Source organism: Saccoglossus kowalevskii, chromosome 13 (assembly GCF_978046115.1).
Source record: "Saccoglossus kowalevskii chromosome 13, keSacKowa6.1, whole genome shotgun sequence".
NCBI lineage: Eukaryota > Metazoa > Hemichordata > Enteropneusta > Harrimaniidae > Saccoglossus > Saccoglossus kowalevskii.
This window is the reverse complement of record NC_140653.1, coordinates 21,771,513-21,793,782: the sequence shown is the minus strand read 5'-3', so window position 1 is coordinate 21,793,782 and position 22,270 is coordinate 21,771,513. Positions and strand designations below refer to the sequence as shown.

The 22,270-nt window shown below is 35.7% G+C and overlaps 2 protein-coding genes across 2 annotated transcripts in view; one reads left to right on the top strand and one right to left on the bottom strand.

Moving 5' to 3' along the window:
* LOC102804649 (myotubularin-related protein 10-B-like) overlaps positions 1-17,513 on the bottom strand; it is a 25,832-nt gene extending 8,319 nt beyond the window's left edge. The window contains exons 1-6 of the mRNA XM_085507065.1: positions 17,323-17,513; positions 14,167-14,224; positions 12,721-12,860; positions 3,930-4,005; positions 1,386-1,522; positions 513-751 (exon numbers count right to left, since the gene is read on the bottom strand). Of these exons, the coding sequence (XP_085363191.1) occupies positions 513-751; positions 1,386-1,522; positions 3,930-4,005; positions 12,721-12,860; positions 14,167-14,224; positions 17,323-17,382 (710 nt within the window). The 5' untranslated portion in view covers positions 17,383-17,513. The remainder of the gene's footprint in view (positions 1-512; positions 752-1,385; positions 1,523-3,929; positions 4,006-12,720; positions 12,861-14,166; positions 14,225-17,322) is intronic.
* On the top strand, positions 17,497-22,270 carry LOC100370628 (uncharacterized). The gene is given in 8 exon segments (XM_006823921.3): positions 17,497-17,655; positions 17,657-17,697; positions 18,654-18,804; positions 19,126-19,332; positions 19,441-19,598; positions 20,370-20,491; positions 20,715-20,922; positions 21,831-22,270. Coding segments are annotated over 8 exon segments (1,248 nt in total). The 5' UTR covers positions 17,497-17,556; the 3' UTR covers positions 22,093-22,270.

The window sequence follows — 22,270 nt, the reverse complement described above, 5'->3', positions numbered from 1 at the left end:
AATACACTTCAGATACTTTCATCTATGTGGTAATGATGATCAGAGTGGTACCTATATTGATAGACAGTATGGGTTTGAACACAAATATGAAAGTAAACTACTATTTCCATTCATAAACAGTTTCAAAATTCAGGAAAACATTTTCAAGTTATTTATTATACAATGAATATACAGTATGCTGGTAATAACTATTTAATTTAAAATTGACTAGAGAACAACATTTTTTAACACTCTGTTGAAAATGTTATAAAAAATTGCTGAATTTTGGTTTTAAAATTGGACTGAAAATTGGGCAAAATTTATTTAGTTGAAGATTTTATTTTCTTGCCATACAAACTTTCATGTACCAATAAGAAATTAAATGGATAATATATTTCCATTTTTTTTTCAAAATTGCCCAGAACCAGTAGCTACCGGTAATGGAAAAGACAATCAAGGAAATTACAGAAAAACACAAACAAAATTGCAGAATGAGTGGCATAAATGCTCAAGGGTTTAACATATTACATTACCTGTCTGATATTTTAAAATCTTGATTTGACATGGTAACACGAAATCTCTGAGCCCCGACTCTTATAAGTTCCCTCTCCCAGTCTGTGCAATCTCTAAAATGTAGCGTTGGTTCAGCAATGACTTTAGCAATAGGAGCATCGTGCCCATTTTCTTCCACATGTTGTTTGGGTTTGAAGGAGAACGCAAATAACAACGGCAGTTTGGTGGGGAACGCGTGATGTAGAATAGTATTCACGATCTGTTAAAAGAAAATTTACTATTTCTTAGATTCAACAATTCTCGTAACAAGACTTGGCAGGTAAATGCTTGATTTGACAAATCCTGCCAAGCAAGTGCCCATTTGAAATGAACCAAATTCCAACGAGACTGCAAGCGACAAAACATAATAACACAGTGCAAATAAAATGCAAATCATGACTATTCATGGTCAGTGGTTGATTCAACTGCTGGTGTTGGTAAGGGAACTGTAAAGATAATTTTTGAAAATCTACGCTCCACAATTCAAATTCCAGACATACATAGTGCTGTGTTTGCAATTCTTGTATATACTGCAAAGTCATTAATAACAACTAAAAGCACTGTAAAATCTGTATTAGAAACCATGGCTTGTATTGAAACGGTACGGTACAATCCAATTAAAGAGTAGCGGCTTCTATTAGAGCATCTACACATATGAGAAATGATGAAATTTTGGTTCTCAATTATTCAAAAAGAATGTGTGCGACTTCTATTAGGGATGCGGCTTCTAATACAGATTTTATGGTACTACCAAGATACTTCCAATAAGAAGAATCAGCAGAAAATGACATATATGTACATACAAAAAATTAATTATTGACAGTGCACTTCCAATTCGAAAAGGTTATACTTACTATTTTGTCATCGCCTCTTGGACTGAACTTAAAACTAAATGTGTAAACTCGGAAATCTTTGCAATGTACTTCAATCATTTTAATTGAACCGTTTACATTGCTGCCGGGATCTAATAATTTACTTCTTCGGGACGTAACTGAAAGGGAACAAGAGAGATGCATTTTTACATTGCTTAACTTCAGATGCATAAAGTTTCGTCTTTAAAGGCCCACTGTTTACACAGCCTAGTCACAAGATACATGTAACCCTTTATAATAGCACTTGTGGCTCAAATCACTACGACAATATTTATCGTCATCAACGTTCGCATTTGGCAAATTATTGTCATGAAGCAATTTGTTTTCAATGAAGAATTGATCTTTACTTGTTAAGGTCCATTTTAAACAAAATATGAGCTTCATGTTCATGTTTTCTTCATGTGAGGGATGTGTTTAAAATACAGTGTAACCAGCGTTAAAACATACGGTACAAGTTTTTCTATGAGGACAAATGAATACGATCTACACCTTCCCAGCCATTAAGGCCAGACTTTTGTTATTCCTTTTTTCTCGAGTATCAATAAGGCAATTTTTTTGAGGAGGGCGAAAAAAAAAAAAAAATTAATTCGTTATCTCCATTAGATTTGTGTGATTTTCAAAGAATTGTGAGATCATCGATCGGAGAGAAAAAATTTAATAAAATTTTATTCCATGTATAATCTTGTTTCTCATCTGTACGAGACTTTTTTTTAGCAATTTTTTGCGCTTACAAGTAGGCGGGCACGAGAAATTACGCTGTAATAAAATTTTATTTTTATTTCATTTTCAGCTCCTGTTCATTCGGCGGGTTCGCGAAACAAGGGATAATAAAAGTCTGGCCTAACATTTAATTCAAATTCCCAAGAATTGGCTAAAAATGTTTTCCTGGATACCAAACAGTGACCGCACAAAACTATCCCTAGTGGGTGTTTAAATGTCAATATGATCATTTTTAGGTAAACAGTGTTGCTTGTTCCGGCACTTGTTTCCATTCTGACTCAATTTCAACGAGTTTCATTCAAATCACCCACACCCAACGCTTCCGGCATATAATATACATGTAGCTTAGTCCGGCATTGTGCATCTTTGTTTCATTTTGATCGGGAACTTAAAATAAAATGTAGGTATTGCATGTTGGAAAATTTCCAGTGAAATAATTTTATCAGAGATTTCCTGTTGGAAAGTGACATTTACTGATAAAATATACCAAATCAAACTGCATATACTTCATGTTTCTTGAAATCTCACACACACACAAAAAATCAACATTATGCAGGACAGTATTTATATCAGCAATGACCTGATTATTTATCTAAATTAGAGAACTGAAGATATCATCATGAAATGAACAAATCTGAGAGAGGTCTACATGTAGTACCTATATGCATAATATCAAGCAATCAGACTGGCGATTTTCAACAAAACGACGAAAATAGCACTTTTTACCAAAACATATTCACCACAATTAGAGAATTAAAGATATCATCATGAAATGAACAAATCTAAGAGAGGTCTACACAAGGTACATATACACCAAGTATCAAAGCAATCAGACTTTTCAAGTTCTAGTTTTCAAGAAGAAGCGGAAAAAGTAAAACGTTTACGCAGATAGATGATGGCGGACAATCACTCAGTCGACAGCGGAGCTAAAAAATAATTAATTGAAACACCAATTTTTGTGAGAAAACAATCAAAGTGGTTTAATAGTTCATTCATGTTTGCATGCATACCATTCCAAAAAGTCTAGAAAGATATTCATGTGTTTGAATAAGTAAGTCATCAAAAATTGTGTACCAGGTACATGTAGAAGCAAATATACCCAAAGAGTTTCAAGATTTCATCATACAGGAATAAGCTATTTGAAATCAAACAACAATCAATGCAATTTGTCAAGGCCAGCTAATAAGGAAATGAATAACATCTCTCGTCTGATATGTCTAGCATAACAGGAAATTGAGGCATGATGCACCATGGGATAGCACCTTCATTTTATCACCAACAGTGTTTGCTCATGTACTGAATAACATTCTTCATAAAAAGTCATTTTAAAAGTGACGAATAATTATTGATATACACAAGACATTTACTTTTGTTTTATTCAGTTCAAAATACTTTTCTGGAATTATTACCATAGGAATTAATATTAAATTATTATTATATAAATATTATAATTTACATACGACTTTTTTCCCCCTATGTTCCTGAACAAAACAATGACCAATGATAAATAGCTGAAAAATCACCATTTTTAGTTCACTGTCCATATGTTTTTATGTGGATTTTGTGAGCAATGCCAAAAATTTAAGCTATTAGGCAACTACCTTAAGTGAAGTTTTTTTGTTAGATCTTACTATAAATGGTGATGATGCGAAAGTGAAACAACTTTCATGAAGTTCATTTCCTTACATATGAAAAACTACGATTTTAACTGTAATTGATGATGAGAATAGAAGTTCCTGTGTCAGTTGACCTATGTGACCTCAGATCCGACTAAACTTTCCAACCTATGACTCATTGACTACATACCTTGATGTACTGCGTCCACACATGTAAGTGGAATATCATTCTCAGAGACCAGGATGTTTCTTTGTCCCAACTCCATCTGAAAATAAAGTCATAATAATATTGATTAAATACTAATATTTTCAATTTTCTTCAAATTATAAATATGATATTTAAAAGGACTATTTCCAGAATTTAAGTGGAACAAATAGATGTTTAGGATTACAGTGGAAATACAAAGTGTGCACATCGAAGATAGAGATTTTTTTTTGTTCATGGCACCTTGAACTGCAGCTCCACAATCCACAGGATTACATCATTGCATCATGGGAAATGTAATTTGAAGGGCCAGACAATCGTTTTTACTATGTAAACTACCGGTATGTATAGTTTACTACAAACCTTATTGGAGGTGTTCTCAACGAACACTATAAACTAACAGTTTAGATTAACACATTGATTTGAATAAGCTGTGATTAGTGATAGTGATTATTCATTTTGAAGACTGTTTAAAGTGAACCTTCGACCAGAATTATGTTATAATTATCAATGAACTAGTAAACTATCATTGAAATCGTATTCTCATGGGCAGAGCTACATCACAGAAAGTTCATGTCGCTAAGGCGCACAACTACTGTATCATGTATTTCTATGGGCTATGTGCAAGTTACTGTGGAACACCAGTTGTAGAGCTGGTAAAACCAGCTAAAGTTGCAGAAACAGCACAAACTCAACTTTGAAGCTCTTCTGAGCACATGTAGGAGTAATCTTGTTCTTCTCTATAGTCTTTGGTTCAGGGGAGTCTCAACAACTATCCCAACATACTTTGTTTTCACTGTGGTGCCCGAATATACGCCTCGAGAATTCAACAAATATGCATGATTGTATGCAACAAAAAATACTTCATGCATTTTGATTATCAAAACGAATAATCTTGCAGAACACGCCTACCAAATGCGTCCACACAAAGTGTAATTTGCATGTCTTATTTTTTAATTCACTAATGTTAATATTGAAGGACGGGTTCTGCTGTCTTTTTAATTATTTGTTTGATTTCTTATCAAGTGTGTTTCACAGCAAAATTCAAATCAATAGTAACAGTTTTTAACAGTTTTTGTCGCAAATGACAAAATTCTCTGTATTTGCATAAAACATGCAGATTATGGAGAAAATTGGTTAAAATAACATATATATATATATAACGTGTATATTGTTGCAAGATGATTTTTGTGACTCGTTTGTTAGATAGACTTTGATTTTATTACAAAATAAAGAATTTAACATTTTTCTATTTTTTTTTCTATATTTTCCTAATTTTGAATTAATGGATTTTCTATGAAGGTCTTAATCGAAAAGCTTTGTAAAAAAAAATTTAAAAAGTTAAGTAGGTTCACTTTGTGGAAAACAGACTTCACTATTCAATATCATCAGGGTACATATACGGTACTATACGTTTATAATACGGGTAGATCAAATCACTGATTACAAATAAATGGTCTCTCAGGTCTATGCATTAAATAATGTATTGTTAATGATATGTAAATAACCATAATACTGGAAGACAGTACATGTCTTTAATGTGAATAATATCCTATTACATCACTGACATTTCAAATACCTCTTCTTATAGTTTAAGCTAGTCTGGCTAGGATGAGATTTAAAGTGCAATTGTGCAAAGATTTATTTATAGTTCAGTACATAAGTACATCCCCGATTGAAGCATGCATGGAGCTTGATATTGTTACTTATACAACTTCTCTTGCCTCTATATGTAAAATAATGGAAAATAATACAAGAATGATGACATCACCACCGGGGTAAATTTAGTTGTGAGAGTCCCGTCACAAATTTAACATTTTTATATTGAAGAGTTGGTCTAACTAGTATAGGCAGCTTAATACAGATAGGAGCTTTTTACAATACTGGTTTTATAAATATTCTACCGGATTCTGTCGTAAATTCACCCTGGGCCATTAAACGGCGGTTTGGGTTTTTAAACAAATAAAATGGGACCAAGATTTTTCGGCAGTTTTTAAAGTTGTTTCTCAAATATTTTGGCATCATTTTTCAATCTAAAAATAAAATAGTCTTATTTTTTTATTTCAAGAGTATGAAACTCATGTTGTTTTCCCATCAAAATCCAAGCCAAAAGATCGTAATACAACATCGACAAATCCCTTCCGCGTTGCATTCAATAACATTAACATATTTAAATGAGCTATGACAATTTGAACACGTTGGCATCATCCAGCATTTATGGAGATATGGGTCTAGAAACCCATTCATTAAAACAAAATGGCTGCCAGACAGCCATTTTGAATCCGATCTAAAAAATAAATGATGTGCATCAGAAACCTGTAATGTCTAATATATGTACCAAGTTTGAACGAAATCCATCCATAAATGCCAGAAATGCTTGATATTTGATAATTTTTTAGCACAAAAATGGCCAACATTTTACCATTTTGAATAGGATCGTCAAACCAATATATCTATCTATGATGTATAATGAATATTTAAAATTTGAACATAATCAGTGAAAGTAAGTCAGATTTATGACACACTCAATATTGTAAACAGAACTTTATTTGGCATCAAGGGGGGGCACGCTGCTGGGACAATCTGCCTGTACAAAGTTGAAAATGACTGACTGCCTAACAAACTGTAACTAAGCTATCTAAGATAACGTGTCCCACAGCGGGCCCCCCAGATAGGTCAGTTAGTGACAGTACTAATGACCTTTAGCACCTGGTAACAAAACATACAGAAAACTTCTTAAAAACAAACTGCGATAAAGATAAATAAATGTTAACTATTAGTAATCAGTAATGATTATGAGGTGAAGCTGTGGTAGCTGAGATAAGACTACCTGGTAGAACAGCAAAGGCTATTGACTACCTGAGGTAAGTAAGTTATCAGTAGTGCTGCGGAGGCTGCACATACTAGCAGAGACAGCGTAAGCCGAGACCACGTAAGGGTTAGTAAGGCAGCGGAAGCTGCCTGGCAAGGTAGAAATGGCGGAAGCCATAGCTACAAGTATGGTAGGTTAATATACATGAGGATGAAAATAAATACATACTATATATAAACTAAGAGAAAACACTTGGGTGAACTATAAACACAAGGATGACAAAAATACATACTAAAAATAAACTAGGGAAATAAATCTTGGGGGAACAAATGAGTATAATCCACTAATACAAAGCCCCCGAAATATGCTGCAATAAATAATTGCAGCAATGCCCCCAAGATGAAATTTAAGCGTGATCATAACAGCTGTTGCTCAATACTGCATGAGCATGACCGATGGAGGTATCTGTTGTATGAATGTACCTGACATAGCTGTCAGATGACCATCGTCCCAGGGCCTTTATCATGTGATCCTGGATCCCTGCTTCAGCTGCTGAGGAAGCGGCACCAATTCGGAAAGAATGGCCAGAATACTGAGTTGTATCTAACCCCAATGCAAGTAAAATTTGATGCAAAAACTGAAGGAAAATAGACCGAGTCATAGGCTGACCATCTGCAGTTACAAAAAGGGGGTGGTTTAACAAAGGTGAAGGTTGCATAGCAGCCCTAAAAGTTAGGTAACGCTGTAGTGTGCGAACTGGGCACATCCGAGAATTACTGTAAAATTTAATAACTGCCCCTTTACGAAAGGGATCAGTCTTAGAAGACTTCAATCTAAGGGAAGCTTGACCATCAGCGCTAAAACTGACATCGCCTATGCATAAGTGAACATTACTATCAAATTTAGATGAAACAGAGAATTCCCCACAACGCATAAATCCGAAAAAGGCTAGCAAAATAACAGTTTGCATAAGAATGTCGGTAAAACCAGTAAACAGTCCTGCCTGCAACCTCGAAAACATTGAAAAAATAATAGCTGAAGTGAAAGGAAGCCGTGTCCTGGAACACTGTCCCTGATCGCGCTTGATGGCTCTGAGTAATAAGTTTACACGCAACAGTGGTATATTAACTGAACTCTGCCAGGGATTTGTCACCCCGGCCTCAATGTACTTGAATCGTATACCAGCAAGATAAAGTCGAATAGTCGATTCTCGGAGGTGCAAATGTTTGTAGCAGTGTGTAATAAATAACTACAACAAATCCTCAGAAAGCACTGGTAAATTAAAAGTTGAACATGGTACATTGTGCATAGACAGAAAATTGGTAAAGAGGGCCAAGCCAGAGTCATACACCTGCCTTGTACTATGTGATATTGTTGCACTCCACAACTCACGCACTTCAATCCCTAAATAAGTGTTACTTTGCAAAACGGTGGACACAGTGTCTTGTTCAGTTCTGCCTCTGGTGTCAGACTGTGGAATTTCTGCAATTGAAAGCGTGATAAAGCGTCAGCAATAGAGTTCTGCCTGCCAGGAACAAACTGTGCCAACACAATGAAATTATGTTTCATGGCTGTTAAGGTTAAGCGGCGCAAGAGAGCATTAATAGAGTGGCAATGTGATGAAGCTCTTCCTTTCCTCAACACATGAACTGTTGTCTGGTTGTCACAGTTAAAGCGAATTCTCTGTTGAGACCAATGCCTTCCCCACAGCATTGCCGCAATTACAATAGGATAAAGTTCCAATAACGCCATAGATAGCTTATCATGTCGCACGGAGAGCAACTGTGGTGGCCATACTTCACTAAACCAACTCCCCTGGAAATAGCCCCCAAATCCTTTAGTAGATGATGCGTCAGTGAAAATATGCAGGTCTGAAGAACTAACCACTTGGCTGTTCAGAATCAAATGTATACCATTCCAAGAAATAAGAAACTGTCTCCACATAGATAATTCTGACCGACAAGCCGTAGTGAACGTGACATGATGATGTAATTGGGAAACTGACGACGCCAGCTGGAGCAAGTAAGAAATGAAGGACCTCCCTGGTATGATTACTCGGGCTGCAAAGTTCAGGTGACCTAACAAAGATAGTAGTTCAGAATCAAATGTATACCATTCCAAGAAATAAGAAACTGTCTCCACATAGATAATTCTGACCGACAAGCCGTAGTGAACGTGACATGATGATGTAATTGGGAAACTGACGACGCCAGCTGGAGCAAGTAAGAAATGAAGGACCTCCCTGGTATGATTACTCGGGCTGCAAAGTTCAGGTGACCTAACAAAGATAGTAGCTCCCGCTTCGTAACAGTGCGCTTAGTAGAGAATTCTGAGATTTTGGCAGTAATCCCGCCCATTTTATTTGTTGGTAAGAACACGGTCATAGTCTTAGAATTGAGCATGAGGCCCAGGTATTCTAACTCTTGCACAGGTCCAAAGGTTTTATGAGCTGCCAAAGGTACTCGAAGTGAGTTGAATATCATGGTCATAATTGCCATAGATCTCATAGCGACTTCCTCTGTCGGATCTATGGTTAAAAAGTCATCTAGTAAATGTAGGATGAATCTCACATTAAATCTATGTTCCGCAATCCAGCAAATGGCCTGCGAAAGACTATTGAAAATCTTTGGGCTGGACCTAGACCCGAAAACAAGTCTTACAAAAAAGTAGAACTTCCCATCCCACTTAATGCCATGTAGATGCCATACTGATGGATGCAGTGGTAATTGTTTGAAGGCATCTGTAATGTCAAACTTGCACATGTAAGCACACCCATTCAGACGCTTTATCTCCTGAAAGGCATCATCAATTTTAATATAGGACATGGAATATGTCTCCTTGTCTACGAGTTCATTTAAACTGGGAACCTGTGGATTGTTATGCGGTGCGGATAAATCAACTATTAGTCTCTGTTTTTTCAAATATTTCCCTTCAACCACCCCAAGTGGGTTGATTCTGTAAACAGGAAAAGGTGACGATTCACAGGGTCCTATAATATACCCCTTATCTAACTCTAACTGAAGTAAACGGGAAACAACTTCTGGGTTCTGTCTAGCAGATAAGTTATTGCGGCAGTCAAATGAATCAGTAGGTGCATTTTCAATCCCAGTCAGAAAACCATCTCGTAAACCACTGCACAAATATGAAACAAAGTTAGATTCTGGGTGCGCTATCAATAACTCTTCTAGTTTATCAACATTGATTGGTGTGGTGGCTGACTTTGGTAGTCACTGGGTAGCATTGACATTACCAGGAGCAGCAGAAGATCCCTTACTTTTTGCGATAGACTTTGAGCAAGTATTAACAGGATGGTTGGCTTTGCATGAAGTGCACACATGAATAAAAGGACATGGGTTCCTGGTGCAACCCTTATAAGCCAAATTGAAATTGTTGCAAATCTCTCTACCATTCCAGAAAACTTTAGGACGACCGCGACTGTCATTGCTGGAATCCCCACGTTGTAGAAACTGGGGAGTGAACTGTTTACGGGGACAAAAATCAACCAAGTGCCCAGTACTGCCACAGACTGTACAAGTATTACATCGACGTCCGGACGTAAGATTCATATAAATTTCAGAATCTCTAATCGACCAATCCACTTTAATATTACGCTGTGCTTGCCATGCTGCAGCTTGGTTTGCGAATTCCACATGATAATCATAAAACAAGCTACCCCCAAAATTGACGGCCATGTTGGTAATAAGAGCTTGGTAACAAACAAGTTCTTCACGACGATGTGGAAACGCTTCGCATATAATTGATTGATATTTGCCGAACGCCACCAAGAATTCATTGTGAGTGAGAACTTTGTTTAGTCGAGGGTCAGGATTTCCCTTCAGTTTAATCTCGTTACCTGTTGCATCAATAATAGTGCGACTCTCTGAACTGTCATGAGCTGGTATCAGTAAGGTAGCCAAATTAACATATTTACCTTGAAGTATACTGGTTTTCAAGGAATCTGAAACTGGCACGATTCTAGGTAATTCGTGCAAAGCTACGCCAAACCGTCGTCTCGCTGGTAAGGTAGCGGATCGATCCTGTCCAAGAGCCGTGTCGTGAAGGCTTGGTACTGTAACTGTACGTGGCGCGACGTTGTCAAATTCCTGAGGTGACCCCCGCGATGGAACAGCGGCCATGTTGTTTTCAACATCATCGGGTGAACGACGCCATCCGTGAACCGTTTCTCGCAACTCTCTGACCTCCTGAATAAGACTTTCCATATTAGTTGCAGCGTTAACATTGCCTGAGTTGTTGGCTGTAACATCCGCTGATTCAATAGTCTGTGAAGTGAGTTCTAAAGTTCCGCGATTCTCGATTGCATCACCGGTATGTGTAACTGTACCGTCACTGCTGGTGGTCGAAACACGGCCTTGGCAGTTCAATTTGTATAGTTGAATCGCCTCTTTCTTATTCATGGACTGTGGTACCGTTATGCCCATTTCCAAAAGTTTCTGTCGGACTTCAGCCGCCGTCCAATTGTTAGGGTTTGAGGCATCAAACGTTCGCGATCTCGATAGTTCGTTGACATCGCCCAAGGCGTTATTTGGTAAAGAAAGGGATCGATGGCGACCCCTACCACGGCCTCGACGACTTGATTTTCTCCTCGTGGCCGGCAACACTGGCTCTGTTGTTTGGGGTGCAGTAGGCACTCCACGTTTACGACCCCGTCATCTGGTATTAACTGTAGAATTCTCCATCGTGCGAAAAGTTGGTGTAAATTCGTACAGAATCCAGAAATAAACTTCAACTTGCAACAAACATAATCGCTGACACAGATAAAACTGAGAAACTGATGCCAAAACGAGATTATGCAAATCACCGTGTGATCATAAATACAGTCTAACATAAACATTAGACTCCCAGATATGGCACGAGAACCACATTCATTAAAACAAAATGGCCACTAGTCGGCCATTTTGAATCTTATCTGAAAAACAAAATTATTTGCATCAAGGTCCCATAATGTCTAATGTATATACCAAGTTTGAACAAAACCCATTTGTAAACAGCAGAGAAATGCTTGATTTTTTGGATTTTTTAGCACAAAAATGGCCGCCATTCGGCCATCTTGAATCAGATCAAAAAACAAAATGATGTGCATCAAGGTCCTATAATGTCTAATGTATATACCAAGTTTGAACAAAATCCATCTGTAAACAGCCGAGAAATGCTTGATTTTGATGATTTTTAGCACAAAAATAGCCGCCATTCGGCCATCTTGAATCAGATCGCGAAACAAATCGACGTGCATATGTATAATATCATGTATGATGTATGTGTGAAGTTTGATTGTGATTAATTAAGGCATTTCTAAGATACAGGGTTCAGACGCACGCACACACGGAGGTCAAAACATAAGTCCCCGTTTTCGGACTGCGTCTGAACGGGGACGAATTAGCGATTTGACCTATTAGGTCAACTCATGCAAGAGAAGAACATGGCGGATACTCGACAGCATCAAGTGTTTACATGCCACCGGATTCATTTGCTTATGATGAAACTAAGTTGAATTTTATTTGCATTTCATAACAATTCAACAAATTTATTTTTTGTACATTATTATAATCACTACTGAGTAATAATCAACAATTGTGAAACGCAGCAAGACCAGAATGCGCAACCATGATCATTTGCAGCTACGCAATGCAATTGTGTTCGTTATTATTTGAAACTTCGTTTAGAATATACTTTTGTTTCCAATAAAATAAAAAAATGTATTTGACCAGGTCCGTTAATGTGATTTGTTTGGAGAAAAATGACACTGGGTGACTATGTAATGAAATTTTAGGCTGTCTACTTTTTAATTCAGCATTTTTTGATGGTTTTGATTTAACACAGTCTCTTTCGCAACAATGGATATACACAAGACGTGCTATCATCATCACCCACACACATTTTAGTCATGTACCAGTGCGAACTGATTTGATTACGTAAATTAAACAAATTTAAAACGTCTGATCTTACCATATCATATGATGATCTTTCTGCAGTGACAAAGCTGATTTTAAAATTAGTGCAATATAAAGATCCTGACACGCCATGTTTCAGGTCACCAAACGTGTTGTATTTTAGTACGTGATGAGCTTGGGCGATAATTATTTCACCTAGAAAAGACAATGCAAACAAACATCAATAGCAATGTTTTTAAGATTTAAGATTAAGGTGTCCTATTATTACAAATATTGCTAATTACCATTTTTATTTTAAATCATTTTTTATGAAATCAATTCCAACAGATCATAGAGCAACAACAATAATTCACTTCCGCATGGCATTACTAAAATGGTTTTTGGAATTCCCTGAGAATTGCTTTGGTACAAATGAATTCTGCTTGGTTAATAAACAGACTTGACCTATCAGGTCAAAGGACGGTGTTGCAGGTCAAATTGTGCGTGAAAAACATAGGAATTCAATAAGGATAACCATGGTAAATTCTAATGGTATGTAAATAATATTGTGATACAATGTGCTTATTTGAGAATTTGGTATAATGTATATATATACAGATATTTTTTCACATTTAATGTAGCTAATTAAGAACATTAAACTACAACTGGGGCCTGAGAAGAATACAATATTACTAGCCAAATGTGATCCATCCGAGAGTACCACGTGTGATTTATAATTATTAAGCAAGATAAATTTGATCGCTAACTGTCCGAGGTGAATGTCAGCATAGGAAATGCACCAGGTATAATTAACACTGACTGAAATGTTTTTATTGTTTGCGTAGCGATTAGAGTGCATATACAGCTTCTAATCTTAGATGTACATGAGGTCAAATATGACTTCATCCTCAAAGGTCAAAACTACTTACACCTACCACAGAGATTGAATTGATTGAATTTGAGAGGCACCCAAATTTCAAGGCTAAAACTACATTTAAGAAAATTTAAAATGTCTATTTTGAAGAGCAAGGCAAGAAGTTGGTGCTATCTTGACAGTAACCTTTGTGGACTATGAGCCCTGTTACTTTGACCCACATACGGTCTGTGTTTATAGTGCTTTATTAGGTACTCGTACGTGTAAACCCACATCAATTTATATTGATCCTTTTTTTGTGAATTAACACTAAGCAAAACAAAACAAATTTTCGCATTGGTATATTTTACTGATATCAGAAACGCTACTTGATAAAATGAACTACAACACTTTCCCACACCTACACATGTCTGGCAAATAATTAGAATGGAATCAGTTTCATTTTAATTTACTGGTTTTGTATGAAGTTTATTTCCACTGATTCATTCCATCAACGAAAATAGTGAAAATAAATAATGTGAAAATTAAGTAATTTCCAGTATCAGGTCTGCCTACCCAATTTAATAGCTTCAAATAATTAGAGTAGCAACCAGACAGATGTTGATGTCTAAACAGGGACAAGGAACAAGGAAATATACTGCTATGTACCTGACAGAAGTTTCGGTTCCAACTTCTGCTCAAAGACATCTTCTGCAGCTTTGGACACCTGCAAGAGAGGATAATGTTATTACAAAACTCATTAATAATGTCTTACGAGATAATTGGTAGATGCAAACTACAAATCATTTTTTTTTTCATACATCAGTGTTGCATTCCATGCAGTGCTGCCTTACACCTTAGTATATATCACAAGTGTCTATAAATGGTAAAAAATTACAATTAATTACAACAAATGAAATTTTACATGCACATACATATAGCATAATGAAATAAACAAAGAAACAATGAAATATAGTTGACTCTACAACGAAGTAAAAAAAGTACAAAAAAAATGTATGTATGTGTGTACACAGAACTGACGGGAGAACACATTGTCTGGTGAGAGAGTGAGAGAATATAAATACTATTTCCTGGCACATTGAATGCAGATTTGAAAATGAAAACAATACATCCTGCACTACAGGGAAGTTTGAATTCTTAATCCAACAATCTTGTGTTAGTACAAGTAAAAAACATTTTACATACAGGTTAACAATTTCATTTTTAACCATTTGAACACCAAAGTCAATTTCTGTAACTTTTTATAAACAAAATCTGCATAATTTGTTTCATATTTTTGAAAAACTTGGATCAAAATTCTAGCCAATGCGAAATTACATGTATTTGATCCAAAATTAACCAATTAATAAAAACAAGTACATAAAACAATCTCAATAAAAAGTCTCCCATTGCAGAAGTACAAATATACTAGTATTTAACAGAAAAGTAAACTTCGCTCCCTTTTCACCAAAAACAAAACAAAAATCAGATATTTCTCAAAAAGACCTATAAAAAATTGGAAATTTATCATTCGATCCAAAGTTAACAAAGAAATTGAAAATCTAAATTTAATTATAAAAATGATCAAAATGTTGCACCTAAATGTATAGCATTGAAAAGATTAAATATTAATAACTTGTCACTTGATCTAAACCTTACTTCCTGAGAACCTCAGTACACCTTCTCAAGTAGTTTGACAGTAATAACACACACCAGTAGTAGTAGTAGGTAGTGATTGTGTTAAAGTGTAAACTGATTTAATTTTGTAACAGACTAATTCTACAAAAGTCAGAAGCACTGTTCCCTTTAATATTTTTGAATCTTGAAAATACTGTGAAAATTTGCCCATTTTTCCCTTGAAATGTTTTTTCTGCATACAAAATGCATGGAAAGTTTCTCAAAAGTCAAAAATTCCACTGAGAAACTATAATTGAATCTGAGAAAATTTTGCGAAAATAAGGCTTAGAGGGAATACTGGTCAGAAGATAATCACTCAATGTTGTAGCAGTCAAGAATTCATTTCATTAATTAAATCGGTAGAGTTGCCAGAACTGCACATATGTATTAGGAGAGCTCACAAAACAGGTGTTTAACCACCACAGTCCCTCTCAGGATAGAGGGACTGTGGTTTTACATATCAGTAACTGCCAATTTGTTGAGATCTGCTAAAAGCAGACTGTTGCATTTATAAGCCAGCTATTTAATTCAAAATAATTTTTTGTGATGATAAAGTACTAGTTATGATAGTGAGTAATGTTTATGTTTTGAACAATGTCATTTTAAATTAGGACAGGGAGTCACAGCGAACATTTTTAGCACTGACAAATTAAATAGTTTACAGGATAAAACCAAGGTTTTTTTGTTTTTTTTTCCAGTCAATTTTATTGGTTCTATAATCTCTGCATACCCTACACTGTAAAATAATTTACTTTCGCTTGGAATTAATTTTCATTATTTTTGCTGAAGGAATGATTCAGTGAAAATAAAATCAAGTGAATAGTCTTTTTTATCCTATAATTTTCATTTAACTCGTCAAATATCAGTGAAAATAAAAAATCCATACAAAACACCCAAAAAGTCTTTTCGATGAAAATTAATTCCAGTTAAAATAAAGTATTTCACAGTACTATTTGTACACTATAGTGACTAATATACTCGTTTAACAGAAGTTAATACATAACACACTCTTGGCAAAAGTGAGATACGATGGCACAAAGTTTTTTACAAAAGATGCAGATAAAATTATGATTCCTCTACATATATTAAATAGGTATTGGATGTTGGCGTGTTTTGCCCGTAATTCACTACAATTATAACATTAATATGATCTTTGACGTCTCATAATTGCTAATGGAAACCCCTGCAAAAACCACAACATTGAATATTTTTTGTATTTGCTTTAGTTTTGCATATGCACATGTAAATGATAGTAGCAGGTCTATGGCCAAAAGAAGATCATGTACATATGCTTATAATAGAGCAAATACTAGTATGGTAATTGAGTTAAAGTTACAAGATTTCAGAAAGGGACCATGTGCTGGCTCGGTCCCAACTGTTCACACACACAGACAGACAGACAGACAGACACGCACACACACACACACACACATACACATACATACATCATGCGTGGCACATGCTGTGACTTGGTGCAGATGCTCAGCACAGACAAAGAAGATCTTTAATCTGAATGCAACAAATGTATTTGGAACAGTTACCAACAGTTCAAATAAATAAAATATCTAAATAAATAACACTTTTCACACATGACATCTTTATGATACTGGATTCACCCCACTTATTTAAAACTGGGTGTGGATGCATTTGTTTACAATTTGCATGAACAGAGGAGGATGCAATGTGATAAAAAAATAATAAACAATAATCTTTTTGTCAGTAAATTAAAGTACAATGTGTGTGGATACAACAAATTTTGCAATGACACCATGAAATACGAAGAAAAGCAAACTTTAAATGTTTTGATTTTGAAAGAAGCGTAAATGCATTATTACACCAGGCGAGGCAGAAACAACGTCTTTCATGAATTGTAACTTACTGCCGCAATATCAGTGCGCTTTTTACTTCCATATGACCAATTAATATACGATTTGAAAGTACCACGTCGTTCACCACTTGATTCGATTGCCTCAGGGGCCTATAATGTAATCAAACTTGTCAGTAACACGCCAGAAAACACTGGCGGCACGAACAACTTAAAGGTCCTGTGAATAATTCGAGTTGTACGGTCCGGTTAACTGCGGTTCCGAAACATGTCCTGTTTGACTTGGGGAAAACATAAAAATAACACCCTACGGCACTACTTACATCTTTTTTCAAGTCGACGTACGACGTAAAGGTCGATTTTGAAGCGGAATTAGTCGTCATTGCTGATTACAGATGCAGGAAACTTGTGGCAACGCTAAACTATTTGTCGAGAACTGGCGATGTTAGTACATTCCCGACCTCGGCAGCCATTTTTAGGTTTAGTGACGTCAGAGGCGGTGAAAGGTCAAGGGGTGTGCCTCGTTTAGAACAGCTGATTTCGATGGGAAGCCGGAAATGGAACGATACGACGTCGTTGTAATTGGCGGGGGTGTAATCGGTTGCGCTGTTTTGCACGAGCTCACTTCACATGGATATACATGTGTTCTGTGCGAGAAAAAATGCAGAACTAGTGGATGAGGCCAGTTCTGGAAATAGGTAATAAGTCACTAAAAGTCATTGCATATATATATATATATATATCAAGACCGTCCATAACAAAAAGTTATATACATGTATAATCATATACCGGGTGACACAATATAATTACTGTGATACGTCATAATATCAAAATAAATAAAATGCTGAGAGCTAGTTATTATATATTAATTGATGGATTAATGACAATGATGCTGTTCTAGTGTAGCCTTTCGTTTTACTGTTGATTCATTTCTGGGACCATTTCCTCTGAAGGGGATGGACACTTGAAAATAAAAAGCTAGTGTGCCAGCAGTACCTCTAAATTCCTTTCCAGACAGCCAAAATATGTAAAAATGGCTACCCTGTTCAGACAAGTTTACAGAAAACATGTATCCTGTAGCATTTTTTTAGACATTGGTTACCGTATTTATGATATTAGCCATTTGCCCGGCCGAGGAGGAGGGTGTTACTCACTTTGAATTTTGATGAGAGTTGAAAACTGGTCCCAAAAAGATCAACCCTTTTTGGCTTGAAAAATGTCATTGGTTGGAGTCACTCAATTCTGTCACCATCAAAGACTAAACCATAATTAAGATCATTCCATTCATTCTTAAAGCGCGGTAGTCGTCGTTGTGTTGATAAACATCGATTTTCCCACAATCCAATGCGCTCTTCAAATGGAAATCACAAGTATGAGATTTGACCTGGGCGCGACTTGCACTGATTACTGCAGGTGACTCCTTCATACCATCGAATAACATGAAAATTACCTAATTAAAGCATGGAAACGTCTCAGTTCGTACTCATTGATCTGCGCAACAGTCAAAGTCGCCATCTTTGTTTATATGAGCCCCATATATCTCACGCATGCGCAGCATGACAACTACTGCACTTTAATTCTTGTCAGTAGAAATAAACACACAATATATGGCTCACAGAGGCACGTAGTGTAAGTGCATTTTCTTTGTTTTCAGTGGGATGGCGCATACTGGCTTTGATGCTCACCAGTTCAGGGAGTTACAATTACTGAAAGCTGCAAGGAAACTCAATACAAATGTATACAGGAAATATGAGGTGCCTCATAAAATGACAGGTGCTGTATTAGTCGCTTGGAATCAAGACGAGGTCAGTATCATTTACTTATTGTTCGATATTTAAGAAACCTATTATAAATAATTGTTTGGCTAGAATATTGGCCAGTAATCTAATGATTTTAAACACATACCGTAACCAGTATGTCATTATTCACATTTACCGCTAAACTCTTTAAATCTAGTCTTACTGTTATGCAAAATGGGTTTTAATTTACTTTTCACTCAAACCTGTAACTGTTCAATCTCTCCGATCGGATCCATTCCCTTTATTATTATTAAAATGTTTGTTTATCGTATTAAAACTAGTTATCAATTTTATTGTGTTCAATTTTTTTTTTCCATTCTTCATCAGTTGGCAAAGTTACCAGGCATCGTCCGTCAGTCCCATCTTGTGGGAGTGACAGATGTACGACAGATATCACAGAAAGCACTACGAGAAATGGAACCTCACTTATCGCATGATGCACTTGGTGCTGTGATTATACCTGGTGAAACTGTTGTGGATCCGTGGCTTTTGCCGATACGATTGGCCCATGATGCACTTCAACACGGTGCTCAGGTATGTTGATAATGAAGAATGTACAAGTTTTTTTCTCTATCACAAGAATTTTCTTGATTGACTCGCACTTTCAGTTCTCTTATTGAAAGCTTAAAATATTTTTATTAGATTTTCAGAAACTGCAAAGTTACAGATGGATACCAAACAACTACTAATGATTGGTTGCTAACAACAACAAGAGGTCAGCTGTTAGGTAAAGCTGTGATTAACTGTGCTGGTCTTTATGGAGATGAAGTAGAGAAGATAAATAAAGAAAGTTCTTTCCAGTAAGTTGAGCAGTTTGTCAAGAATACTGTTTTCTTAAAATATTTGTTGTATTTTCACCGACTTGTGCAAAAACTTTTTCTCACACAAAAATAAAGTGGTTAATACAGGGTATACCTGATCAAAATGGTGACTGTGAATCAGAACAAGATTCTTTAACTTTGCTTGTCATTTTACTGTTTGTCTGTTTGTCACAATATGAAGACAAAACTGTACTGTATTTATTGTCAATAGCGTTCGTTTCAAATGACTTCACTAATCATTGCTCCATATGGACATTCAACAAACAAATCAGCAAACAACCAAAATAGCGACACCTACCAACGGTATTAGTCGAATGGCAAAAATATTTCTGACAATTTTGTATGTGAAAGGTGTTCCGTACTACCTTGGTAATAACTCAAACCACCAACTCTTGGATTTCACCAGTTTGAAATAATTATTTTTTAGAAAATTAATTAAAAAATTATTTTGTTTCTCAGTTGATACTAAATGTACTTTATTAATCTCATGGTCCCTTCAATAGCATGAATTGGATAAAAGTTCCCAAATATTGCAACAATTTATCTCATCAAAGTCACACAGTAACCGCTATCCCTCAACAGTTTAATATCATGCGAGGCAAGTTAATGAAACATTATTGGTAAAGTCAAGGAAATCTGATCGTCTGTTTTAATTCTACACTGATGTAATTACTAGTTTACCACTGAAATGAAAAAAGTACATCAATTTTTTTTTTTTTTTTAAATGAGCTTTATTCTATTTTCACCTAGAATAATGCCAAGAAAAGGACAGTTTGCTATTTTTGAAAGATCCCCCAAGGAGTTGTTGAATGGTATGATATTACCAGTACCATTCAATCAGAGTTATAAAGGAATCATTGTATTTCCGACTGGTGAGTTGTAGGCCGGTAACATTTGACTGAAATGGCAATATGGAGGATTCATAATATTTTATAGCATTGAAAACAGTAGGCTTTTTTTTAAAGAAATTTACAGTGACTTTCTGTGAAATTTATTCCCTACAAGCAACCTCAATTAAATTTATTCATTGTATGGATTTCTTGCAGTTATACTTCATCATATATCATTCCTCCTATTACGTTGTATCTCCTTCAGTGTATGGTAATATTGTTGTTGGTCCAACAGCTGAAGATCAAGAGAGTAGAATCGATCGTAGTACGGACAAAGAGACCATAGACCAACTAGTCAACTATGCACGCAAGACTGTGCCTGCATTGAGAAATAAAAATGTGATTGGAACATATGCTGGAATACGACCAGCGACGCAAGCAAAAGATTACCATCTAATTACTCACAAAAATAGGTAGGTTTTTTTTCTAACACTAAGTTTGTTTAGCCATCGATTATTAAAAGTGACAGTGACACATTTGCAGGGGAGGGGATAAAAGTTAATTTTGTATTGTATACAACAAAATCAGACAAGATACTATGCAAAGCATAGACTGGAAACGAACATGAGTACCAAACATTGTACACACGATTCAAAAAATGAGCAACATACAAAATGGAAATGTACACAAACTGGACTTTTCATTCTTTGGGGGGGTGGGGTGGGGTGGGGGGGTTGTATCAGTTTCGAATGACTTCAACATTTCGGCTTTAAATATTACAGTTTATAGGTCTAAAACCAGATCTAAACCAATCTACCAAGGGCTTTGGTTTAACAGGGTTCACCACATTTTCATTAGAAATTACAATAAACAGCTCTAAATCAATATTTATTATGACAGTGCTATTATTATTTATTAAAACTTTTTTACCTCTTTGACCTGTGTGTGTGAAGCACACATCGGGAGTCTTTGCAGTTAGTGTGTCTGTGTGGAAAAATTTGACTTAAATTGAACTTGTGAAGCAGATGCTCTGGAATAAATCAAACTGCAAACCAAAGATGTACAATCAAAAGTGAGAAACAAGTTTTAAATTTTAAATATTCTCTATTTTTACTCCATACTCTCATCATACACGAGTTCAAAGCATTTTTTAAATGATTGTACCTACCATGTTTTTTTTTCAAATTTGACTAGATATGCAATTCCAGCAAATATATTGAATAAAAAATAAACCTTATAGCAAACCAGGACCAAGAACTGTCATCCATCCTGAGAATGTATTAATCTGAACTGAATATATTGATCTGCTGAAATGATTTCATGATCTTGCACAACCAGCTTTGTATTTAACAAGTTGATCTGCATGCTTTACTCTCTTCAGATCGTGGATAACAGTCGGCGGTATTCGATCAACTGGTGTTTCAGCTTGTTTGGCCATTGCCGTACATGTCAAAGATGAAGTAATCGACAAGTTAAAAATACAACCGTCAAACAATAGTCCTCATAGCAGGTCAAAGGTTGCAGGTCAACAGAGGTCATCAATCAGAGTGGATCCAAAGGGCCATCTACTTATGGATGGCTATTCTTACAAGATCACTCACCCGTTGAGTAGAGCGGGCTTGCTTGCAAAACCTAAATTGTAAATAATTTCTGATTATAATTAATTTGCATAATAAGAATGGTAACTACCAGTACAACAAATATCACATATTGGTATTTATGGTATTTATGATCAGCAAGCTCAATATTGCATTATATGTAAATACCATCCTTCACAAAAATTAACTTTGATCAATAAATGGTATCACTCAACAAAACAAA